The 22,608-nt window shown below is 37.6% G+C and overlaps 2 protein-coding genes across 3 annotated transcripts in view; both read left to right on the forward strand.

Annotated features, from left to right (window-relative positions):
• The first annotated feature begins 30 nt into the window (after window positions 1–30).
• Window positions 31–5,516, forward strand: LOC149004468 (Adenine nucleotide alpha hydrolases-like superfamily protein). Its single transcript, XM_089168015.1, has 7 exons — window positions 31–476; window positions 2,199–2,547; window positions 2,634–2,720; window positions 3,837–3,958; window positions 4,042–4,120; window positions 4,226–4,626; window positions 4,928–5,516. Exons 1-7 carry the CDS (start codon window positions 136–138, stop codon window positions 4,971–4,973), a joined length of 1,425 nt encoding a protein of 474 aa, XP_089024141.1. The 5' UTR covers window positions 31–135; the 3' UTR covers window positions 4,974–5,516.
• Window positions 5,517–10,345: 4,829 nt separating this feature from the next.
• DGK5 (diacylglycerol kinase 5) overlaps window positions 10,346–22,608 on the forward strand; it is a 39,011-nt gene continuing 26,748 nt past the window's right edge. The window contains exons 1-6 of one of the 2 annotated variants that reach the window (XM_089167753.1): window positions 10,346–10,663; window positions 11,685–11,898; window positions 12,015–12,137; window positions 12,517–12,645; window positions 13,313–13,398; window positions 17,020–17,143. In XM_089167753.1, the coding sequence (XP_089023879.1) occupies window positions 11,698–11,898; window positions 12,015–12,137; window positions 12,517–12,645; window positions 13,313–13,398; window positions 17,020–17,143 (663 nt within the window). In that variant the 5' untranslated portion in view covers window positions 10,346–10,663; window positions 11,685–11,697. Of the gene's footprint in view, window positions 10,664–10,698; window positions 10,799–11,684; window positions 11,899–12,014; window positions 12,138–12,516; window positions 12,646–13,312; window positions 13,399–17,019; window positions 17,144–22,608 lie in introns of those variants that run through there. The other variant, XM_089167754.1, reaches the window with a different exon arrangement.

Raw genomic sequence — 22,608 nt, forward strand, 5'->3', positions numbered from 1 at the left:
GAATCCGAAGATGGCGGCGTAGGAAACCTACACGGGACGGCTCAGGCTCAACCGTGATACAGTTACGAATCCTAGGATCCGAAGACCCTTGCGGAGAAGGAACATCCTTTTAGGCCAGAAGCAAAACGCAAAGGGATGGCATGCGCTGCCACAGCTTGCGGCCAGACTGGTTGCTGCAGAGACGAAGATGAAGAAGAATTGGTGGTGTCGGCAAAAAGGAAAACAGCAGAACCCAACGTGAAGACCAATTCAATATCAACTGATAATGTTTCTTCTTCTGAGGGGTCTGGGCGTCGTCAGAGTTTATGCTTCAAGTGCAAGACCGATGAAGCCATCATTGGAGATGAAAGCCGTCTCTGTTTCGGATGCTTCCGTTCATCACTTTATGGCAAGTTCAAGGTCACCGTCACCACGAAAGACTTGATTTCTCCCCATGATAATGTCCTCGTCGCTTTCTCTGGTGGCCCTTCCTCCAGGTCTGTCTCTTCGTTAATTTGCAGCAGTAGTTTTGAAGGTTATTAGCTGCCTTTTGTGAAAGGACACCATTGTTTACTCTTCTTTTGTTCATCTGTATTCTGTAGCAGTAGTTTTGAAGGTAAGTTGGTGCCTTCTGGGAAAGCACCACTAATACTATTAAAACCTAAATTAGACAAGAAGTCATTGTTCGTAGGAATACTGTACTATATGCTAAATTGGTGGGTTCCTTTATTTACCTTTACCCATTTTGTTTAAATCAAAAAGATTTGAAGGCTTGCTGAAACGGAGGTCTGGATTTGGGGATGGGCTTGGATGAGTGATGGCTTCATTTGATCCAAATTTTAGAGAATTTGGATGGCTGGGCAAGAATATAGGTTTTTCTCCTGAGGTTAGGGATGAATCTAAGGTTTGAATGGAGGAAATAGGCAGCAAGGAGAATCGAGTGTAGGGGTTGATCTGGGGAGCTGGTGGGATAGGTTTGAATGGTTTCTAATGGTCAAATAACCCCCCCCCCTTGCCCCGCGAATGGTTAGGTTTTGGGTGATAAGAGGGTAGAAGAAGAACTTGGCCTGGGTGAATGTTGTCAAAACCTGCTACTGATGTTGAAGCTTGGCTGCAGCTTGTTGATGGCTAGAATTGCTTCAACTTGAATATGAACCTTGAATCTTTAAGTCAATTTCAGTCTGGTTGAAGGGGAAGCTTTAATTCAAACTTCTTTAATCCCGTCGGAAATTAGGTCAAACACTAAACTAGAGCCCAGTGGAGACAAGAGATAGCTGCAGCATCAGCTTACAAACAATGTTTGAGAATCTGAGAGTTTCTCCCCTTCCACGATTTCTGCCTATGTTTATATTGTGGCCTTAGGCCTTCAACCTTTGTCCTAGGTGATTCTAGTTACCGTAGGAAAATAAAATACCAACAATTCTCAGACCACCCTTCAGAAATCATGGGTTGGTGCGGAAGTCCTCATTACAATCTACAAACGGTAATGTGTTGGCTACATGATAACTTAAACTGAACGAACAATACAGTAACACTATAACTTGAACAATGGTTCAGATGGGTTTAATGAAACAACTTTTTTAGGAAATAATATTAAAACGAAACCAACTTGTAATGTACTCTATTACTAGTAACCAGTAGTTAGGTGTCCTGGTGTAACACTTCTTTTTTTTCCTTCTTCTTCTTCTTCTTCTTCATCTTGGGGATTTAGGTCTTCAGATCAGCATCAAGGTAGGGGAAGACCGAAAATGGCCCTAGGATAGTGAGGAAAGACATGCATAGCTTAGGTTTCTTTCTAAGTATGACCTTGCAAGCTGAGTGGAGGTCAAGGATTTAAGTAGCTGACTCCCATTTAGGTGAGATTTCGCAGAGTTGTTGTCCTGTGATTGTGCTTGTCTTATTCATATTATTTTTTTGTGGTGCCTTGCTCGGATCTATTTAGCCAACTCCATCCAGTCGGGATGATGCTTAGTTGTAGCTGTTGTGCCAGCACTTCCTTGCTGTCCACCTTTATGGCAGATGAACTTGTCCAACATATTCAGCAGATTGAGGAATATTCATATGCCATTCGAGGTCACTAACAATTGTTGTTTGACTTGTTTCAGAAACAACTATTATCTGTTTAATTGTTCATGAATGAGTATTCTTTTAGCAATCTTTCTAATTCAAATCATTTTACCATTATATTATGTTGCCTGAAGAAATGAATTCTATTGTAGGGTGGCTCTACAGTTTGTCCATGAGTTGCAACAAAAAGCACAAAGAAATTCAGATGCCAGTAGAGACAAATCATTACCAGTATTTGGTGTTGGAATCGCTTTTATTGATGAAAGTGCTATTTCTTCCATCCCTTGTCATGAATTTGAGAAAGCAATCCAAGATATTAGATTGATTGTTTCAAGTTTAGCTCCCCCAACAAAAGAGTTGTATGTTGCACCAACCGGAAATATTTTTTCTTTGGACCCCAAAGATGGAATTGAGAAATTGAGAGAGTTACTACATGCAATTAGTGATATAACTGGGAAAGAAGATCTTTTACGGTATCTACGTATGATATCTTTGCAGAAGGTTCGCTTTTAGTTCTTATTCATGTCTTCATTTAGGATTATGGCATTGCTCTGTTTTTCATATAGCATTTTTGTTATCTTCCTCAGATTGCTTCTGACCATGGATACAACAAACTGGTACTAGGATCCTGCACATCAACGATCGCTTGCCATGTCATTTCTGCAACTGTGAAGGTTTGTCAATGGGATTACATTGTAAAGTATATTAACAATGTCCAACTCTGCTTTCAACTATCTTCTTTTTGCCTGAATAGTATCCTTGTTTGTTTGTGGTCAATGACTACCTTAGGATCTTGACCTGCTAGTTTGTAGTCCAATAAGTTGTATTATAGCATGCAACATAGGGTGTAATAATTACATTTGGGGAACTAGATGTGTATGAAATGCATAGTAGTTACAGTGCCACGAAACGCATAGTAATTACAGTGTCTTGATTCCTAGGCAGTACAATATGTCCTTACCTGGGCTGGAGCACCATGGCAAGTGCATCTCAGGCCATGTATTCTAGCCATTTTATTCCTATAGTGAGGCACAATTAGAATTTATGTCAGAGGTGATGAGTTTTGATTTTGGATGCATCTGCAACCGTTTTGTTGCCTTGGACTTCAAGTTAGGGTTTCCAAATTCCAGCCTGAACCGATCAGGCTGACCGGGGATACCATACTAAAATGAACTCTAATGGTTGGTTTTTACATTTTTGGAAATGGCACAAACTGAAACAGGAAACAGGTCTTGAGCCTAATAAAAATCTGAGACAAGTACCGGGGAAAAAAAGAGATAAGGACCAGTTTGTATGCATTATTTGTATGATGGACTGATGAGTCAAGAACCTGGAAGGAAAAATCATGGAAACTGGAACTGAATGAGACTGAATTTCACCTCAATGGTTTGGCTTTGGTTTGTCCCAATAAATGATACCTGATCAAACCAACCAATTGGGACCCCTACCTCAATGGTGCTGTCGTTCTTACGTCCATGGTGATGCCTTGTCAACTTTTTAAATGAATGGTTAATTCCTGCCATTATTTTGCTCTTCCATTCTCCCAGCACATGGATTGGAGCTAAGCCAGTTAAGTAAATATCATGTGATAATGAACTTCTTTTCACTTGACTTTAACTTCTTGAAGGTTGTGGGTTTATTTCATATTCTTTTACGGGTTAACATTTCCTAGCTGTTATTACCATAGGGTGCTTAAATGAGTAGCCAAAGACAGTAGAGTGCATCTTCTGCTGGTCAGTTGCAACTATCAAGAGATACCCAGGATCTTATTGGCTGTTTCTGTTCATCAGGGCCAAGGGTACTCTTTACCAGCAGATATACAGTATGTTGATGCAAGGTGGGAGGTTCCAGTTGTACTTCCTCTTCGTGATTGTCTTATACAGGAGCTTAAAACGCTTTGTTACCATGAGAGGTTTGTAGTAGATTCTTTTCATGTTGTACATTCATTGTTCACCTCTATGGCCATGATGGTTGGAGCTTATTTTGACAGGGCAGCTTGAAGACAGTGGAGCTGCTTGATGGACCTCGTTCTGGCATCAACGGTTTGGTGTCATCCTTTGTTACCCTCTTGCAGGTTGAATGATCTTGTTGCTCTTTCTTTTGTTTTCTGTTAGAAGCCCTAGTTTTCTGTATCCTTACTGTTGCATCTCAATCCCTAAAGATGACTTTTGTACTGCAGGAAGAGAATCCTTCCAGACAACCCACCATAGTAAGAACAGCAGAAAAGCTTACTCCATTTAATTTCAATTACCTACCAGAAGCCAATGACTCAAGTAATCATTTGTCTTTCCGAAGGCGTCATAAGAAGTTGAATTTCAAACCAAATGAATCCAATCCATCAGAACTTTTCTGTCCAATCTGCAACAGCCCAATTAAGAATTCAGATCTGCTAAGTTCAAGAGGCATTCTGGAGCATTCCAAAACTAGGGCCGATATTTTCTGGAGAAGTTGTTGTTCCAGTTGTCAGTTTCAGATACTTCCTAAGGAGCCATCATCCATGGAGAATTTATATTCACTTCTCCCAAAACCAATGGTTGCTCAAGTGAGGGATGGCGTCTGCTGTAACCAAGATTGGCTGAGGTAACATTTCCAACTTTTTGTGTAGCTTACTTAATCATAATAATTTACTTGAATTGAGTGTGGTGGACCATGGTGCAATGATGAAGGTTGCTCTGTCGTGACTAAGAGGTCAGGGGTTCAAGTCCTCTGGAAACAGCCTCTCTAGACTCTACGGAACTTTTTTTTTTTTTTTTTTTTTTTTTTTTTTTTTTTTGGGGGGAGGGTTTGGTTGGTTGGTTAAGGGAACTTAGTGTTTAGTGTTAGTTAACTGGATCTGAGGAACTTAGTGTTTTTTTTTTAATTATTTCTTTTATTTTTTCAGGGAGCAAATAAAGGATTGTTTGATTTCTGATGATGAAGGAGTCTGAATTTCCCCCTTTTTTTGGGGGTAATCAAGCCACTCGATGTATGCCTTCAGCCCTTACCATTAAGTTATCATCATGAAGTCGCTTTAAGCCACCTTGCTGGGATCTTTCATCAGAGAATCTGTACCATTGGACCAGTTAGGTCAGTTACCAGGATTAACTGAGTTCTATGAAAAATTCAGGAAATTTGTGTTTACTAATCGACTCGAGAATATTGCAGCTTCAGCTCAAGTTTGCCACTGAACTCAAATGGGAGTTTTTCTGATTGTTCTTGACCAAAAAAGTTTAGGCATCAGTTTTTGACAATCCATAACTTAGTTAAAGATCTGCTTTCGTTTAATTTGAGCTTGTGTTTTGCTAAAGAATATTCTATAATTCTGCCATTTTCTTTTTCATGGTTATACTATTTTGTGAATGCTGATTCAAAAGGTAACTATTATCCCCCACAAGCATAGATAGCATTGCACAGTTTAAGCCAGCTAGAGGAGAGCAATGTGGACCCGAACTACCCATCATGCCTATAATTGAGTTACATGTCAAATGTGATGTTACATTGCCAATCGCATTTAGGCTCTTTTTGGTATCAATTATCATTCTCAATACGAGATTTTTTTTCATTATTTTAAGTTGTTTGGCATCTATTAGCTGTTTTGTTTTTATTTAAAATAATAGAAAAACTTTAAAAATTCATAATGAACTTTTTGTCTATTATGGATTATAGTGAGAATTTCATTCTCAAAATTTGATGGTTAAGATGAGAGTAAAATAGTCAATACACATTTTTTTATAAAAGTTATACTTTTCTCCTCTTTTATCATTTGCTCACTATTATTTTTTAATAATTTTTTATTTTGACACCAAACTTATTTTTTATTCCATAATTTATTTTCGACAAAGTTTACCAAACTATATTTCATTCTTGACTAATAATAAATTCTTGTACTTATTTATTTTAAATAGGCATAATAGGAAATGAGAATTGATACCAAAAAGAGCCTTAGCCAACTTGGTTATTCTTTCAATGATGCTTCAGCATTTGTTTTCCTAGAGATCGGTTAGGCCTACACTCTAGGATACAGTATTGAGTATGCCGCTGAGAAGTGAGAACGCAATGCTGCTGTCAGTATATTCAGTTTTTTCCATTTACCAAATTAAAGGAATGCCGTTGTATTGAGCGTTGGAAAGTACTCTTTAAGAGTCTGAGAATCTTGGCAGCAAAAAGTTATGGAACGGTATGGCTATTAACAGAAGAGAGATGATCATATGGTAAGATAGCCGGAACATTTTGAATGATTCTTTTTTGGATTTTGGGTGAAAATATTTTGAATGATTCACAACCTATGTCATTGGGGATTTGATTGATTTGATCACAAAGTTATGAATTTTGGAAGAAAGTTGAAGTTGATGAGCAATAGACTATCGAATAGACGGGATATTTGGCATTCTCATTTTCAAGCATAAATCCATGTGCCTATACGATAAAACGTGATAAGTTTTTTTTTTTTTTGTAAGAAACTAAATATTCATGAATTAGAAAGAAAATACAGACACAACAAAGAAAAAAAATAAATACAAAAGATAAATTCATGAAAACACAAGGTTCGATCTGAAACAAGGAATGGAAAGTGATCAAATGTCATACATGCAATAGACAAGGTCATCCAGGCTAAGGAATGGGTCGAGCCTAATCCCTTTTGAAAAGTGTTTGTAACAACCACAATAACAATTAATCACGATGAATACGACATACGTATCATCCATTACAAACGCCCAAAGAGGTGACACACCATAAATGCGGACATAGACATGCCACAAGGGCGAAAATACACGCCACAGGGTGAAGAGATAACACGCCTCAAGGGCGGAAACAACAGCCACGGCAAAGACACATCAACAGCGACCAGTAACACGAGACTCTCACAGTAGCAAAGCTTCAAGATCCAAGAGAGATACTTCTAACTCCGGCGTGAAACCTTCAAACCTGCAGATTGCACTACTGGATCTCGCATCTACCTGAAACTTTTTTTTTTGTCCTTCTCTAAACCAGTCATGGAAGAGAGGCAACGAGAGGGAGGTGAGGGAGTAGAACAGGGGTGGGGGTGGAGATGGACAAGGCAAACAAAGAGGCGGAGAGAGCAGACGGGGGTGGAGGGAGAGAGGAGGCGATGGAGCAGAAACAACCTTCCACCGATTGGAGAAAAAGAGAAATCAGAGAGAGAGAAACGACGGAGAGAATGGGAAACTGAGAGTTTCTTCTTTTTCTTTTTCTTTTTCTTCTCTAAACCGGTCACGAGAAAGAGGAGGAGAGAGGGAACAGAACAGGGGTAGGGGTGGAGGGCGAGAGGAGGCGATGGAGCAAGAAAAAAAACAGAGAAAAGAACAGAGAGGCGGAGAGAGGGAGAGAGGATGTGAGGTAGTAGGTATGAAGGTTTAGGAGTGGAGGAGGTGGAGAGACAAAGGCTCTCCACCTCAAAGCACGGTGGCGACGATCGATTTCTTCAGAGCTATTTCTTCAAAGGAGGTGCTAGGGTTCAGCCCATAAGACGTGATAAGTCGGAGTAAAAGTTTATCAAAATAAACGGAATATCAGGTATTCTCACTTTCAAGCATAAATCTACGTTGCTATACAATATTCTTAACATACATAGACGAGGGAAACAAAAAGGAGAAGATTTTTTTTTTTTCTTTTTTAAGTAAAGGACGACATATACAATCAGAACTTTAAGACAAACATGTTTCATAAAATAAAGAGAAATTTGCACTAGAAGCCTTAAAGGACTGACACCTCACTTTATGTTTAAAAAGCACAGAGACCATAAAATTGGATTTTCATTAGGTATATTTGTCAAATTTATTACAAAAAACAATTAAATCACTATTTTTTTTTCAAAAATATTCCTATAAACAGTGTCTGAAAAATTTTCAGTGACAAATTGGACAAATATATCAAATGAAGGATCTTTGTGCTTTTAGACATAAAGTGGGGGTATTAATGCTTTAAGGTCTCCATTATTAGGTGTCAGTGCAATTTGCTCTAAAATAAATTATATAACAAAATACTAGAATAAAAATGATATGCAACTAATATTTTCGGAGTCAACTAGATTTTCCCCATCATCAAGATGCTAGACAATTATTTCCTCTTATTTGAACATTTAAATATATAATTATGACTATTGGAATGTAATTATGATCAGCTGCAAATATTGATTAGAGGGAGTAACCTTAATGAAATCAAAACCTCATTTGAACTAGTGTTTATGCACACAATTTCATTTATCATATACACGAGGGACAAACATGCCCTAGTGCTACATATAATAATATCAAATAGCACTACACATATAATTGGAAATAAAAAGAGTTAACTATGGTTGCTTTGCTTTTTTTTTTTTTTTTTTTTTTTTTTTAAGTATTTGTTAAAGAACTCCTGATTTTGGTAAACATTTTTAAAAAAGCAATGCTATTATGAAAGAACACCGCACTGGGCATGATAAAAATAACGGTTGGCATGGTCAAGAGTGCCAACCTATTGGCCAAAGCCAATCACCATGTGGATCTTCTTTATAAGCCTTTATCTTTTTGTTTCTTCTCTTCTCTTCTTTCTTCTTTTTTTTCTTCATTTTCTTTCCATCTTCTTTCTTTTTTTTTTTTTTTTTTTTTTCTTTCTTTTTTATTTATTTATCTATTATTTATTTTTTATTATTAACAATGTACTTTTTTTGTTTCTTTTGATGGATATAATAATTGTTCAAATGATTTTTTTCCCATTTTTATTGATGCGTGAGTAGTCTTTTCCGAAGAAAGACATCCACCTTTGTGTTGTGGGATTCGTGTTTAAGAATAATCGATTTATCTCCACTTGCATCCATATGGGTAACAAATTTGAATTTATATTATGTCATTGATTACTTAATTTTATTCTTTTATATTTATTTTATTATATTTATTCCATTTTCAATTCAACAAATTCGATTGATTGATACGAGTTGATTTTCTGTTTCGAAAAATTAACGAAACAATAGCTAACCCAATGGCCGCTTCAGCGGCTGCAATAGCTATAACAAAAACACTATATAATTTCTAATTAAGTTTAGAATTTTTTTTATAGATGCTTTGTAAGTCATCAGATAAAAAATGATAGTCATAACACTGATGAATGACTTAGTTGACAAAAGGCCATCGTCCACGTAAGAGGTCAAAGTTAGAATCTTCTTGGAAGTAGAGGAGAATTCCTGCTTATAGTAATTAAAAATTCTTCAAAATTTAGTTGAGGTGTGCATAAGTTGGCACTGAAGGCGAGCTTCTCATACAACGGTGACAACTTATATTATTTTATATAAAAACAGTAAGACTAAAGAGATTCCAATCCTAGCCCATACTTACTCCCTAATATACTTGCAACCAGTGGCGGAGCCACGTTGGGACCGGAGGGGGCCATGGCCCCCCCCCCCGGATTTTTTGAAATTATGAATTTTCTTGTTTTTTTTCCCTTATTTCTCTATCTTTAAATGTGAAATACCACTCTTTGGCCCCCCTCCAAAAATTAAAAATAAAAATTTAAGATAAAGATGATGGGTACAAATGTCATTCATAATCTTAATCTAATGGTTGTCATTAAATCCCTAATTTTAAGGAATAAAAGGTTAAATTTTAATTAAAAACTAACTAAAACCTAACTCACGACCCATGAATTTCTCCTTATATATTCTCTCCTATTTTCATTTTTATTTATTCTCTCATGAATCTCCTCTTTTATTCCTATTTTTTCTCCTTTTTTTTTTCTCACACGTCTCACAAAATATTGAAGCAGTTAGCAAACTTTGAAATTTTCCTAAATCTTCTCCACATCAAGTATTCACTCTCTCTTTCTCAAATTATTCCTTTCTCTCTCACACTCACGAATTTTCTATTAATTTACCTAATTTTTAATGTATAATCCACATTAAAATATAATAATATATTCTGAGAGGACCTACAGTGGGTCCCACATTGGCTCACATACATTCGGCCCCCCCCAATGTTCAATCCTGGCTCCGCCCCTGCTTGCAACAATGGTAGAAATTGCAAACTTAAGATAAAATAAATAAATGAATAAATAATGGGCAAATAGAATCTTAGAATTGGATCTGATTGCATTTACACTTCGTTGGTAGCATGCATGCATGTGACTACCCAATTCGGAATTGCTTGCATGTTTAGATTTTCAATTAAAATATAAAAATATAACATTTTTTTTACTAAATAAATAATATATATATATATATATATATTTTTTTTTTTTAAATGTTTGTATTGCTTATATAAATTCAACATAAGCATTTTAAGTCCAACGTGGTCGACCCGTCGAGGAAACCGTTACGCGCTTAAGGTGATAGTCAGCGTCCAACACGTGGGTGGGGAATGCGCGGAGTCATTTCCGGTTGGAGGGAAGAAGCAAATTCGGAAATCGCTGGTTGGCTCAGCTGAAAGCTTGTGGAAAGATGACTTTCTGTGTTTCCTGTGGTTAAATTCTCAGAAAATCCTATTTAAAGCCACATTTCTTGTCCGGACCGTGTTTTTGAACCTTTCGTTTTGACATCTCAGACTGCCATTTTGAATATTCTGAGAGATACATCCAAGAAACGGAACTGCTGTAACGATATCTCTTCAGATCCCTATTTGCTATTTGATTGTTCGAGAATTTTTCTCAGGTATTATTTCTAGTGTTTATTCCTTTGTTGTTGTTTCTTTCTCAAAATTTCTCGTCCATTCTTTCTCAAAAGATCTCTTCCTTTTGTTTTCTCAACAACAGCACGTGTGATCTTCTTCATTGTGGAGCTGTTACTGTACGATATGATCTTTTGTTTTTTTTTCTTTTTCTCATAGTTTTCTTCTGAAAAGGTTGGGTTGGGTGATCTTAATGATGTAGTGCATTAATTTCATTGATAGATACATACTGAAGTAAAACGTAGATGGTTTTTGAGTTATGGTGTGTCGTGATCTTTTTTATTTTGATTTATTGAATTATCTAATCCCTGCATTGTTTGAGTCGGACTGTTGTTAAGAACAGGACTCCATTAAGATGTTCAATGAAAAGGGAATTCCGTCCGATCTAATATGTTAATGTAATTGTCTAGAGGGAGTGGATTCCCGATTCAACAAGAATCCTCCTTTTACTCTCTATGGGTTAAAAGAAATAGAAGTATCATGTTTTTCCCATGCATCTTATCCATCCCTTTTGTTTTAAGGCCTTTCTTATGGGTGTATATTGGAGATGTGAATTGTTCAAACCCACTTGGTTTTCAAAGATTATTTCTGCACATTTGTACTACAATGAGTTTTCCCTCCCTATTTTCCTCTTTAATTTCATCAATAACCATAGTATTGCCTCCTATGTTATTTTGTGGCTTTAGATATTGTCATTGTGAAACTTCTTTAAGAAGTATTTTAGCGTACTGGTTGCACACAATGATTCACTTTATTCTGGGAACATCTATCCATTCGTACCTAGTACAGGTAGCTATATTCAGAATATACTGGTAACTATTGTTGATCCTTAATGTAGGGTAGATTTGGCCACTGCTAAATCAATGAAGTAACCTACTTTTTGGCATTCTGTCAGTCATTCATTACTTTTTCATCTGACTTTACTCAGTTTTTAAAGGTAGAAAACCCTCTCAAATGCTTTTTAGACCTTTGAACTTGATTGTCACTTGTGATATGATACTTCAGTTGGGAAGTCATAATGGTTGATTGCGATCCCAAGGATGACCACTTCTTAAAGGAGTTTTACATCCCAAATTACATACTTAAACTAGACTTGGAGTCTGAGAAGGTTACAAGCGTTCCCGCATGCCCTGTGATCGTGTTCATAAACGCCAAAAGTGGTGGTCAACTTGGTGGGGATCTTCTTAAGTCATATCGTGATCTTCTCAATGAAAATCAGGTATTCTTTGTCATCCTACCTGGGGAATCAGCAGAAAATTCTCCCTTAATTTTGATTTCTGTTTTCTTCTTATTGCTTAAGTTTAATTAAGAAAATTCACTCTGAAAATTCTTCAGGTTTTTGATTTGGGGGAAGAGGCCCCTGATAAAGTTTTACGCAGGATTTATGTCAATTTAGAAAAGCTCAAGCTCAATGGAGACGATTTTTCTGTAGAATTTGAAAAGAGACTGAGACTAATAGTGAGTTGTCTGAAATGCAAAAGTTAAGGTTTTGTGTATTACTTATGTACTTATGGGTAAGGCTTGTTTGAGCAACAAAGCATGAAAGTTTCAGTGTTTTGTATTTGATATGGAATCGTTTACTGAGATTCAAAACACAGAAAAGGGCTATATAGCAGAAGTATTTTAGAGATGCTTATTTGAAAAGCTGCAGAAGGGGATGGAACATCTGTTACTAACTAAGCAGATTGTCCGTTGTAATAATTATGTAATTAGTTGTCTATCAACTTAGGCAGCCCTGAAGGCCTTAGCTTACTTAGTCTTTGTAGTTTGTATTATTTTATTTGTTGTTGTCTGAATAAATTTTATTCATTATTTTAACTTATGTAAACATTTTTAGGTTGCAGGTGGGGATGGTACAGCCAGTTGGCTGCTTGGGGTAGTTTGTGATCTCAAGCTGTCTCAGCCACCTCCAATTGCTACAGTACCACTGGGAACTGGCAACAACCTTCCATTTTCATTTGGTTGGGTGAGATTCAATCTATTTCCTTAACAATTGTATTCAACTTTTGGTTTGAAAATTCTTAAAGTGACACGGATATAATTATGGATGTGTGTCAGCCTTTGGTTTCTCTTTCATCAGAATATGGCTACCTAAAAGGTGGAATGTATCACTGCATGTTGCGTAACCTCTTTCATTTTGAAGTTTTCTGTTTTCCGTATACCTTTTGTCTTATCTGTGTACTCCACAATGGATAATCCAGATAGGTTTTCATCTTTCACCAAACAACTTTAGCCAATTACGCATATTTAATTAGTTTTGGTACACTACATGGAATCTAATATATATATATATATATATATATATATATATATATATATATATATATATATATATATATATATATATATATATATATATATATATTATAATTATATATATATTTTTTTTTTTTTTGGTAAACAATACATTCAGTTAAACCACTAATTACTCAAATCCATTCATGTGCTTCCTGCATATAAAAGCCACCTAGAATTTCCTTCATGAAATTCTCAATGGATATCCGTTTTCATTACCATGCTAAGAAACACTCCACAATAGAGTTCTTACTCAGTTCACAGAAGACATATGTCATTGCTAAAGTGTAGGATTAAAGTCCACATGTGTAGGCATAACAGAGGTTGCTAATTGACAGGGAAAGAAGAATCCTGGCACAGATCATCAGTCTGTGAAGGTGTTCTTGGAAAAAGTGAAGAAAGCCAAAGAGATGAAAATAGACAGGTTCTGCAATCCCTACCTTTGATTTTATATTCTATATACATGGCCTTTTATAGCATGCTGCAAAATTTCTCTCTACTATAAGCTATCAGAAGCACAGTGTGCACCTGCAAGTTTAAGCAATGTTCTGTTAATGTAAAGTATGAAAAACATAGTTTATTAAATCCGACCAGATTTAAAAGGAAAAAGAAAAAGAAAAAGAAAAAGGAAGGGGTGACCATTTGTGGTTCAACCTGGTTTGACCCCAGTATGGTGGTCAAATCCTAAACATTGTCAAACTTGAAACGTGATACCGGTTTGGTCCTTCACCCCTCTTTCTCTAAAACAGGATGGTGCCCTGGTCATTGCCAATTATGATATTTTCTCGTGGAACCAAAACTATGTCCGGTTCTGGTCCAAGTTCCAAACCAGTTCAAGTAATGCAGTCTGATGTACAAATCTTGGATCTCTCGCTACTCAACAATAGGTGCAGAAAATCAGAGTAAATAATAGTAGAAATAAATTTTAACAAGATAGGAATATGAGAAGCAATATAATAGAATTACAAGTTGAGAAATAAAAAGATTAGATAATGGAATGCTCCATAAGGGTGAAGGACAAGGTAGAGAAGATAATAGAAGAGAAGACGAGTGGAGTAAGGAGAAAAAAAAGGATTAGGTGATTAACTGTACTGTTCAGATTGGTGGGATAATGGGGGAGGAGGATTTCTGGATGTGTGGAAGACTGAAGGAGAAGAGAGAGAGTTAATCTGACCCTACTTCAAGTTACCTTCACAAAAACCAACTTAAAACGACCAAAATACTTGCTCTTGAAGACTCAAAACAAGGTATACCACTGATTAGATGTAAGACATAAGATACTTATTAAGAATCTTTCTGTACTAAAGTTAGCAGTACATTGGACCACAAAGTCTAATCTATATTCTTAATTACTTGAATAGATTTAAGACCCCAAATATCGGCTTATAGTAGATCTGGCCCATTACAATAAACCCAAAAATAAAAGCTGAGGCCTGTAAAACTCATCCATGGGCCAAAATAAAGTCTCAAGACTTAGCTGCTTCATCAATCATTTGGTTTGGTACTTTGGTCTATTTTATATTACTGTGCTGAAACATTGAGATCTGTTCATCACAATGACTTGAGGATTTGGAATTTGGAAACAGACTATTCTGCAACAAGGATGTTAAGGCTGCATAAATTTGCCCTCCCAGACCTTGCAATGGCAGGAGCCTCATGCACCGGGATGCTATTAATGGAAAATTTTATGAAGCTTTGAATTACATTGTAGAAAGTTGTTGCTCTATAAATATTGTCTGTAAAAATTTGATTCCATGAGATAATTTGAGTCAATAATTCTCTATTCTCAATTCTCTAAAGGGTTTCCGTCTTACCCACACATCTATGCCTGAGATGCTCTTTTCAATGGGTCTATATATCTTAATTGGGCAATGCTGAACAACTATGTGTCAATCTGCAAGTTGATATTTGCCTCACAAAGAAACAAGAATTGATATTTGCCTCACCAAGAAACAAGAATTCTTTGATGTTAATGTTGAAGTGTCAATGTAAATACTTACCGTTGTGATGGAAATCCAATTTTAGGGTTAAGGTTCCTAGGATGGTTTCCCTAAAATTGAGGGTTCGCCCAGAATCTTCCAGCAGGTAGGTCTAAGATATTATGGGTTGTCTATGGATCACTAAAGAAGTTGTGGGAAGCTCCTAGGATTGATATGGGTTGATCTGATCTAGATGGGAATTGTAGGGAAGGACAAGGAGATAAATTTGGGATCCAATGGGTTGATAAGGAAAAGTTAGAGTTTTGACAAAATCTCTATGGGCTAGTTTGAGATTCCCAAAATTACCATGGAGCTGAAAATAAAGGTTTTAGGAATATGGGAAAAGGTTTGGACAAAAAATCGGTGGGTTCTTGGATGAATCTTGGGCAATCCTTTGAATCTCTCTCTTCTTTCTTTCTTTTTCTTTCTTGTTTCAGATATGCCGCAGGTCACAAAAGAGGGTGGGAGAGGTGCAATGGAGAGAAGAGAGGGAATGGGAGTTTTAGGGGCTGTCAGTGGTTGGGGAGGGTGCTGTGAAGGGTGCGACAGCAAGGGGAAGGGGTTTCTGGTTTGCACAGACAGGGGAAGGGGCTGGGAGGGTTATGTGATGGGTTTGGGAGGTGATGCTCCGTACTTCTGGGCAGAATGAGGAGGAAGATTGCTGCATTTTGCTGGAATTGCAGGAGAGAACCAACGAAGATAAGAGAACTCTTGATAACCACAAGGTCCCCCTTGAAAGGTCCCTGCCACACCTTCTTGGCTGCAATTCTTCATTAATTTTATTAATCCAGACTTAAAGATTACAATGAAAAGATTAGGCTACTTATAGCCGGTGCTAAAAGCCATGATCTAGTTGGGAATCCTTTTTAATTTAGGATCTCCTTGCATTTAATCTCAGCCACACAATTAAAAGACTTTAACTAAACAATTAATGGAATCTTCTTGAAAATAGATTCCCTAGGACACTAATAATCAAACATAGGGGAAAGAAACTCTTCTTGAAAGAAAAGACTTATAAGAGTCCTACTTTAAAAAAAGACTCCTAAGGATTCATCATTCAAGAACTCAACTCACAAATCAAACCAAGGCTTCTAAACAAAACAAGACTAAAAATTAAGAATAAATTCTGAAAATTAATCCCAGAAGATAATTAGGGCTGAACTTGACCAAAATACCCCTCGAGTTGCCTTGAGGGCCTGAGGCCGACTCCAGGGTTTCGGCCAAGGGGTGAACCCTTGTTCACATCAAGTTGTTTATGAAACCAAGAATTTGCTTCAAGTTGGGCCTGGAGGAATACTTACTCCTGTCTCAACAGAGCACACTAGGGGCAGGCCTTGATGCAGTGGTTGGTGGGCCACAGTTGTAGCTTGAGGTCAAGGTATTGAAACAGCCTCTCAGCATAAATTGCTTTGGTAAGGTTATGTTGGAAAATTGCCCCCCATCAAACCTGCCAGTGCAGAAATGGTATAGGTTTGCCCTCTCAAGAGAGGACATCCATGTTCTATTTTATTGGGAGACAAAAGGGTAATTAACATATATACCTCAGAAGTCAGAATAACACAAAGTTACAAGTATACCAAAAATAGCTGTAAATTGCAGTAGGTCTGATTGGTTACTCAAACCGCTGTAGACTAGGCTTGAAATAAATCATAATGGATTTACACTTTTTGTTTTTCATCAGTGAAAAAACAGCATGTGGTGATCTGTTGTCATTCTTTGTTACTCAGAAATATTATCTGCTTTCTCTTTGGATGATCTCTTATCACTTGGACTGTTGTGGCAATATTTAACCCTTGCAGCCCTATACAGGTTCAACGTGTTTTAATTTATCAAGATGGAACTCTAGCACAATGTCATATTGATTATTTTAATTTGGATGCATATTTTTTTCTTTCATTCCAGACACAAGTTGATTTTATTTTCCTAGTGCTGCCTGAATGGGTACTTCTCTCTTATTTTTCTGTATTACGGGAAAGTTTGTTGCACTTGCACCTACTAAATGTTTTCTTACAATGTTGTGCTGAGTCCTTGGTCATTTGACTACTGATACTATCGTTGCATTCCAGCTGGCATATTCTCATGAGAATGAGAACTCCCAAGGAAGGTTCCTGTGATCCCATTGCACCTCTTGAACTGCCACATGCTATGCATGCTTTTCATCGTGTCTCCAGTACAGACTCACTAAACATGGTAAGAGATCTTTAGAACCAATTCCATTGTTGGGAAATGAAGAAAATAGTTTCTAGAAAGAAAATATTTATTTTTGTAGAGATCTGCTTGCAATCTTTGTTCTTGATAATTATGATTGATTATATATTAACAGATGCCATCAGTTGTATATGTTCCCCTTCACCCTAACCCCCCCTCCCAACTAATGCAAGAGTCGACCTCAAACCAGAATTATCAGTAGAAGCTCAATAATGAAGACTTCTATAATAATGGAATTTTTTTATTTTATTTTCTGGTTTTTATTTCTTTATTTTTTCATATAAGAATGAAGAACATAGAAGGATATAGATAGAAGAAGAGGGAGGAAGGGGTAAGGATGGGCTGTCTCAGCCCTAAATCTCTCACCCACAGCTATCTCAGCTGTTGAACATGGATTTTACTTTATAACTAAGGTTACTAGGTTATAGATCAATTTCTCCAAAAGTTTCTTCATTACAATGGAAGGGCCTATTTAAGCTTGGCTAAAGCTTTACAAGAAATAGAAACTTCCCAAACAGAAAATAGAAACTATTAACTTGGTAACTAGTGACATTAGTTAGTAGTGGCCATATGATCATATTTGAATTTTTTGGACCTTGCCAAAATCTATTTCTTTTGGACAACCAACCTCTGCTCCATCTCTGCCATTATGGACGCCCTCCTCCTCTTTGAACTTATATTTAGTCTCAGAGTCAAGCTTCTCAAGTCCAAGCTCTTCCTCTCTAGCTCTTTCACTCCCCTCACTCACTTTCTCCTTGATGCCTTTGGCTTCTTCTCTTGGTCTTCTCCTCATTCTTGCCTGTCTCTCGGGTCACCACTGGACACCTATGCTGGAGCTTATCAGGAAACGCCTCAAACTGTGGAAAGGTAGGCTTCTCTCTTTGCAGGGAGGCTCACCCTTGTCCGCTCCATCCTTTAGACCTCCTATATCTACTGGTGTGTCATCTTTGCCCTGCCCAGGTCCACTATTCTTGCCATGGAATCCCTCTTCTATAGCTTTCGTTGGAAAGGGAATGATTCCACTCATTTCCTTAACCCCCTTCTTTGGGACGTATTTTACGAAACTAAGAAAGAAGGTGACCTAGGTCAGCATTGGGTTGAGGATTTCAATATTGCCAATCTCTTGAAGTTGATTTGTAATATCTCCTCTAAGAATAAGTCCACCTAAGTTGATTGGGTCTACTCGTATCTTCTTAACTCTGACTCCTTAGGACTACTCCTCTCCCCTCCAACCCCTCTTGGTTTTAGAGAAAGCTTATTGAGCTTTGCCCTATTGCCCACTTGCCCTTAGGTTCATCTTCACTACTATTGGATTTGGTTCCTCATTTCCTTCAAGGTAGACCTTTAGCAGACCCATGGCATCCTATACCACTACACTAGGGCCAAAGCGGTCTATTCTTCTGGTATCCTCATAAATACCGGCCCATCTCATTTCATCTCCAATGGCCCCCTCTTAACAAATTCATCTAGCTTCCCTCCTAACAAATTCATGAACTGCTTCAACTTGGCATTCCATCAGAATCCCCTCCCCTCCATCCCTTGGTTCAAACTCATTTGGTTCAAGGGCTGCATTCCTCGTCACTCATTTACTCCTCTCCCGCTGCATCCCTACCTTCTCTTTCCTTCAAAGCCATCATATCCTTGTAAGTGTTAACCCCTTTTGTACCCTTTGTGCCCACTATGGTATAAATTTCGGTTGAAAATGTTTTTGAAAAAGGAAGATGAAGCTTGGGTGGAATCAATACCAGGTTTTGACCCAAACAGTTGAAATTTCTACCAAGATGTCGGTTGAAACCTCAAAATCTATGAGATTTCGCAAGTTTCGACAAATTTCGCCCTTTGAGTTTTGACCCCCAACCCATTTTTTTGCTAAGTTTTTGTGATTGAACCTCTTTTTTACCTTAAATCAAGAACTCCTTTGCCTTTAATCATACCATTAGCTCCTCCTTTGGGGATTTGGAAGATTCTTATAAGGTTTGTTTCTAACTTCCCATATCCAGAGCTTGTTAGGTACTTCTATAGTAACCTGACTCACCGCACAAAGAATGATGGCCGCGGTGGCACCAAATTAATTATTGGTCTTGATTTTTGCTTTCTTGATGGCTTGAGCAAGTGTCATATGGAGTATTTTCCCTTATGATGCATTTCCTAGGATGTGATATCTACATTATGTTGATGATCCCACTTATAGAAATACAATGAATCAGTTCCTGGACAACTTTAAGCATAACATGTCATGGAAGCTTTCATCTAGTATTCGGTGTACTACTATAGATAGGGGATGGATCCACCCTTTCCAACCAAGCACTCAACTTGGAATTGAAACCAAGGACTTTGTTTTTGGTTATTATATTTTGCTGTATATGTGATTATCAAATAATTTATGTATATGCAATATCGTTTATTCAATTTAATAGAGTTAGAATTTCTTGGAACCTCTCATATGTTTGTATACTTGAATGATAACTTTCGATAGCTTCTGCCAGATTTCACCCTTTGAGTTTCAACCCCAAAACCATTTCTTTTTGCTAGTTTTTTGTGTTTCAACCTCTTTTTCACCTTAAATCAGTGACTCCTTTGCTTTTAATCACACCATTTGCTCCTCCTTTGTGGATTTCGGAAGATTCTTGTAAGGTTTGTTCCAAACTTCCCATTTTTTTATTTTCACATTGTTGATGGCTTGAGTGGGTATTGTATGGATTATTTTCCCTTATGACACATTTCCTAGGATGGGATATCTACATTATGTTGATGATCCCACCTATAGAAACATAGTGAATCAGTTCCTGGACAACATTAGGCATAACATGTCATGGAAGCTTTCATATAGTATTCAAAGTACTACTATAGAGAGGGAATGGATCCACCGATTCCAGCCAAGCACTGAACTTGGAACTGAAAACCGTGACTTCGTTTTGGTTATTGTATTTTGTTGTATATGTAATTTTCTATCAAATAATTCATGTATGCAATACAGTTTGTTCAATTTTATAGAGTTAGTATTTCTGGGAACCTCTCATGTGTTTGTATACTTGAATGACAACTTTTCAGTGGTTTTTTTTTTACAAAATACCAGTTCCATTGTGTTCATTATGCTTTAAATAGGTAGGAAAGAAATCATATGAAAAACACATCATATAAGGGTTGAAACCTACTGTTGAAACTTGGATCAAAATGTTCCAAGTTTTGATTGGAATTTTGGTTGAAACTAGCATAACCTTGGTTTCTGGCCTAGTCAAAAGTGGCCTCGAAACCAAGATTCCAACCTTGGTGGCCACCTTGAGGAAGATACACCCATCTCCTCTTCTCCTGCCCCTTTTCTAAGCCTACTTGGTTCCATGCCTTTGCCTCCATCTGGCCCCATTGTAGACACCCCCCTCCCTTTGATAAAGAATGCCGTTGGCTCTCGGATACCTTTGGTGGCTCCATCATCTGTGACACTGTAGTTTGCTTGGTGTTCAGTGCCACTATTTTTCACATTTGGTTTGAGTGTAAACTCCGCAGGTGGTCCCCCAAATCCCGGTCTAATGATCGGATTTGGAAGGCCAATTGTAGGGATGTCAGCTACAAGATCTCCCCTTCGTCCAAACTGCTTGTTGATACTGATGTAAACCAAATCCTAGAGCACCTAATTTTAGGCAACACCAGGCGTATCTTGGTAATTTTGCATATTTTCGTTGAGTCCAACTTAGGGTTCCATTAGGTCCAATATTTATGTGGGACCCTAGATCTACTTTTGTTTTTGAGTTTTGAGTCATTATCTGTCAAGTTGTTAAGGACTCCTTGTTAGGGTAGGATTCCTAATTTGTGAAGGAGTCCTCTAGCTAGTGTTGTCCTGCTCTTTGCAAAGAATTTACATCTACTCTTAGAACTCAAATTGGATTCCTCTAGACTAAGTTACGAAGGTTCCCTTGTGCGAGTTAAAGCTTTCGGAGTATTAGTTGATTTGGATTGCAAGTAGAGTCCAAGTTTGATTTCTTTTCTGAAGTTGAGTCCTAGTCTAATTCTTCCAATAGGCTATTAGGCCCTCAAACTTTGTAAACAGCAGATTGATTTGATGAACTAAATATTGATTGAGTTTGGAGGCAAGCTAGAGAGGTCATGGGTTCCCTAGAGGGGGCCAGCTACTTCAAGTGAGTTATTTTCTCAGAATTTCTGAGATACAACGTTATTCTTCAACCACAAGTAAGTGCAAGCCCCTTTCCCCAACCCCAGCTCCATTCCTTACTCTCCTTTCTCTTACCTGACCCCTTAAACCCTGATTTCTGCAAACCAGCCCCTCACCCTCCATCATGGATCTACCTCAGCCCTCCCTAACCTCTGTAGCAGCCTCCCATTTCAATACTAGTTAGACCCCTACCCGCCCCTAACCCTAAACTTTAGTTACAGCCCCTCTCCCTTGCCCTTTATTTTTCTTTTCTTCTTCTCTAACCAGTGGCAGCATAGAACTTTCCAGAAAACACAAAGCCAGAATTATTCCTAACCCTAGATCACCTATATCTTCCAAACCCCAACTGCAATCCCTTCACCCTTTTAGGATTAGCTTCCCATTCCCCTTACTTACACTCATTTCCAACTCCACCCCTTTCCTTAACCTAAAACCCTAGTAGTTCTGGAAATTACATCTTCGACATTAGGAACCCTAACCCTAGAATTTTCAAGTTCCTATGCTGCATCCAAACCTCAAACCCTTCAATACTTTGATTCAATCAACCCTAAGTAGCACTCGACCTTAACCCTAGCTTGACCTAAACCCTAGAAACCCTAATTCCTATAAAACCGTAGATTTCAAAACCTAAACTATAAAACTCAGATCTGAAACTATAATTATAGCAAGGTTACAAGCCCTTAAACCTAAAACTGTAAACTGCTAAGCCTGGCCGAATCTACCCTGACACTGCTAACCCCTACAAACCCTAAATCCATCAAAGGACCATCAACCAAAGGTATTTTCAGCCTTACAAGACTGTTCTTAAAGAAGAGGATCTTGGAGTGAGCCTAGATCTAGGGCATTACCTCAAGCAGCCAAACCTAGATTCTGGTTCACATCAGATACTCAAGGAACAGATTCACTGTTTTACTTGGGGCATTGATCTTTCTATTTTGATAGCTCCTGCAGTCCCCCGAGCTGTGGTGGCCTTCCCCCCTTGCCTTGTACAGTTGTTTCTTGATTGTTTTATTTTTTGATTCATTCATCTGGAAAAATGAACCTGATGAATTCAAAAAGCAAGAAACCTTCCATTCATATGCTGTGTGGTACCTTACAATTGTTTTATATCATATGTTTAAAATATTTTGTATATAGTGTTTTGTTGAGTAGATCATTTTTTACTTATCATGATTCCAAGATGAGATGGCTGAGTTCAACTGGCCAGGTTGAGTTAGTATGCTAGTAAGAGCTGGCTAGTGATGGCTCAAATGTAGAAGGTTTAAGAGTTACTGGAAAC

This window comes from Hakea prostrata, chromosome 9 (genome assembly GCF_041222555.1).
Source record: "Hakea prostrata isolate BN-2017 chromosome 9, UWA_Hpros_2, whole genome shotgun sequence".
Lineage (NCBI taxonomy): Eukaryota > Viridiplantae > Streptophyta > Magnoliopsida > Proteales > Proteaceae > Hakea > Hakea prostrata.

What these genes read in the sequence shown, in the direction of transcription:
- LOC149004468 (XM_089168015.1), top strand. Translation starts at nt 136, where the DNA reads ATGGCATGCGCTGCCACAGCTTGCGGCCAGACTGGTTGCTGCAGAGAC. An exon ending in GTATGATATCTTTGCAGAAG is followed by an intron (nt 2,548 to 2,633) that starts GTTCGCTTTTAG and finishes TATCTTCCTCAG; the next exon opens with ATTGCTTCTGACCATGGATA. An exon ending in TGTAACCAAGATTGGCTGAG is followed by an intron (nt 4,627 to 4,927) that starts GTAACATTTCCA and finishes TTATTTTTTCAG; the next exon opens with GGAGCAAATAAAGGATTGTT.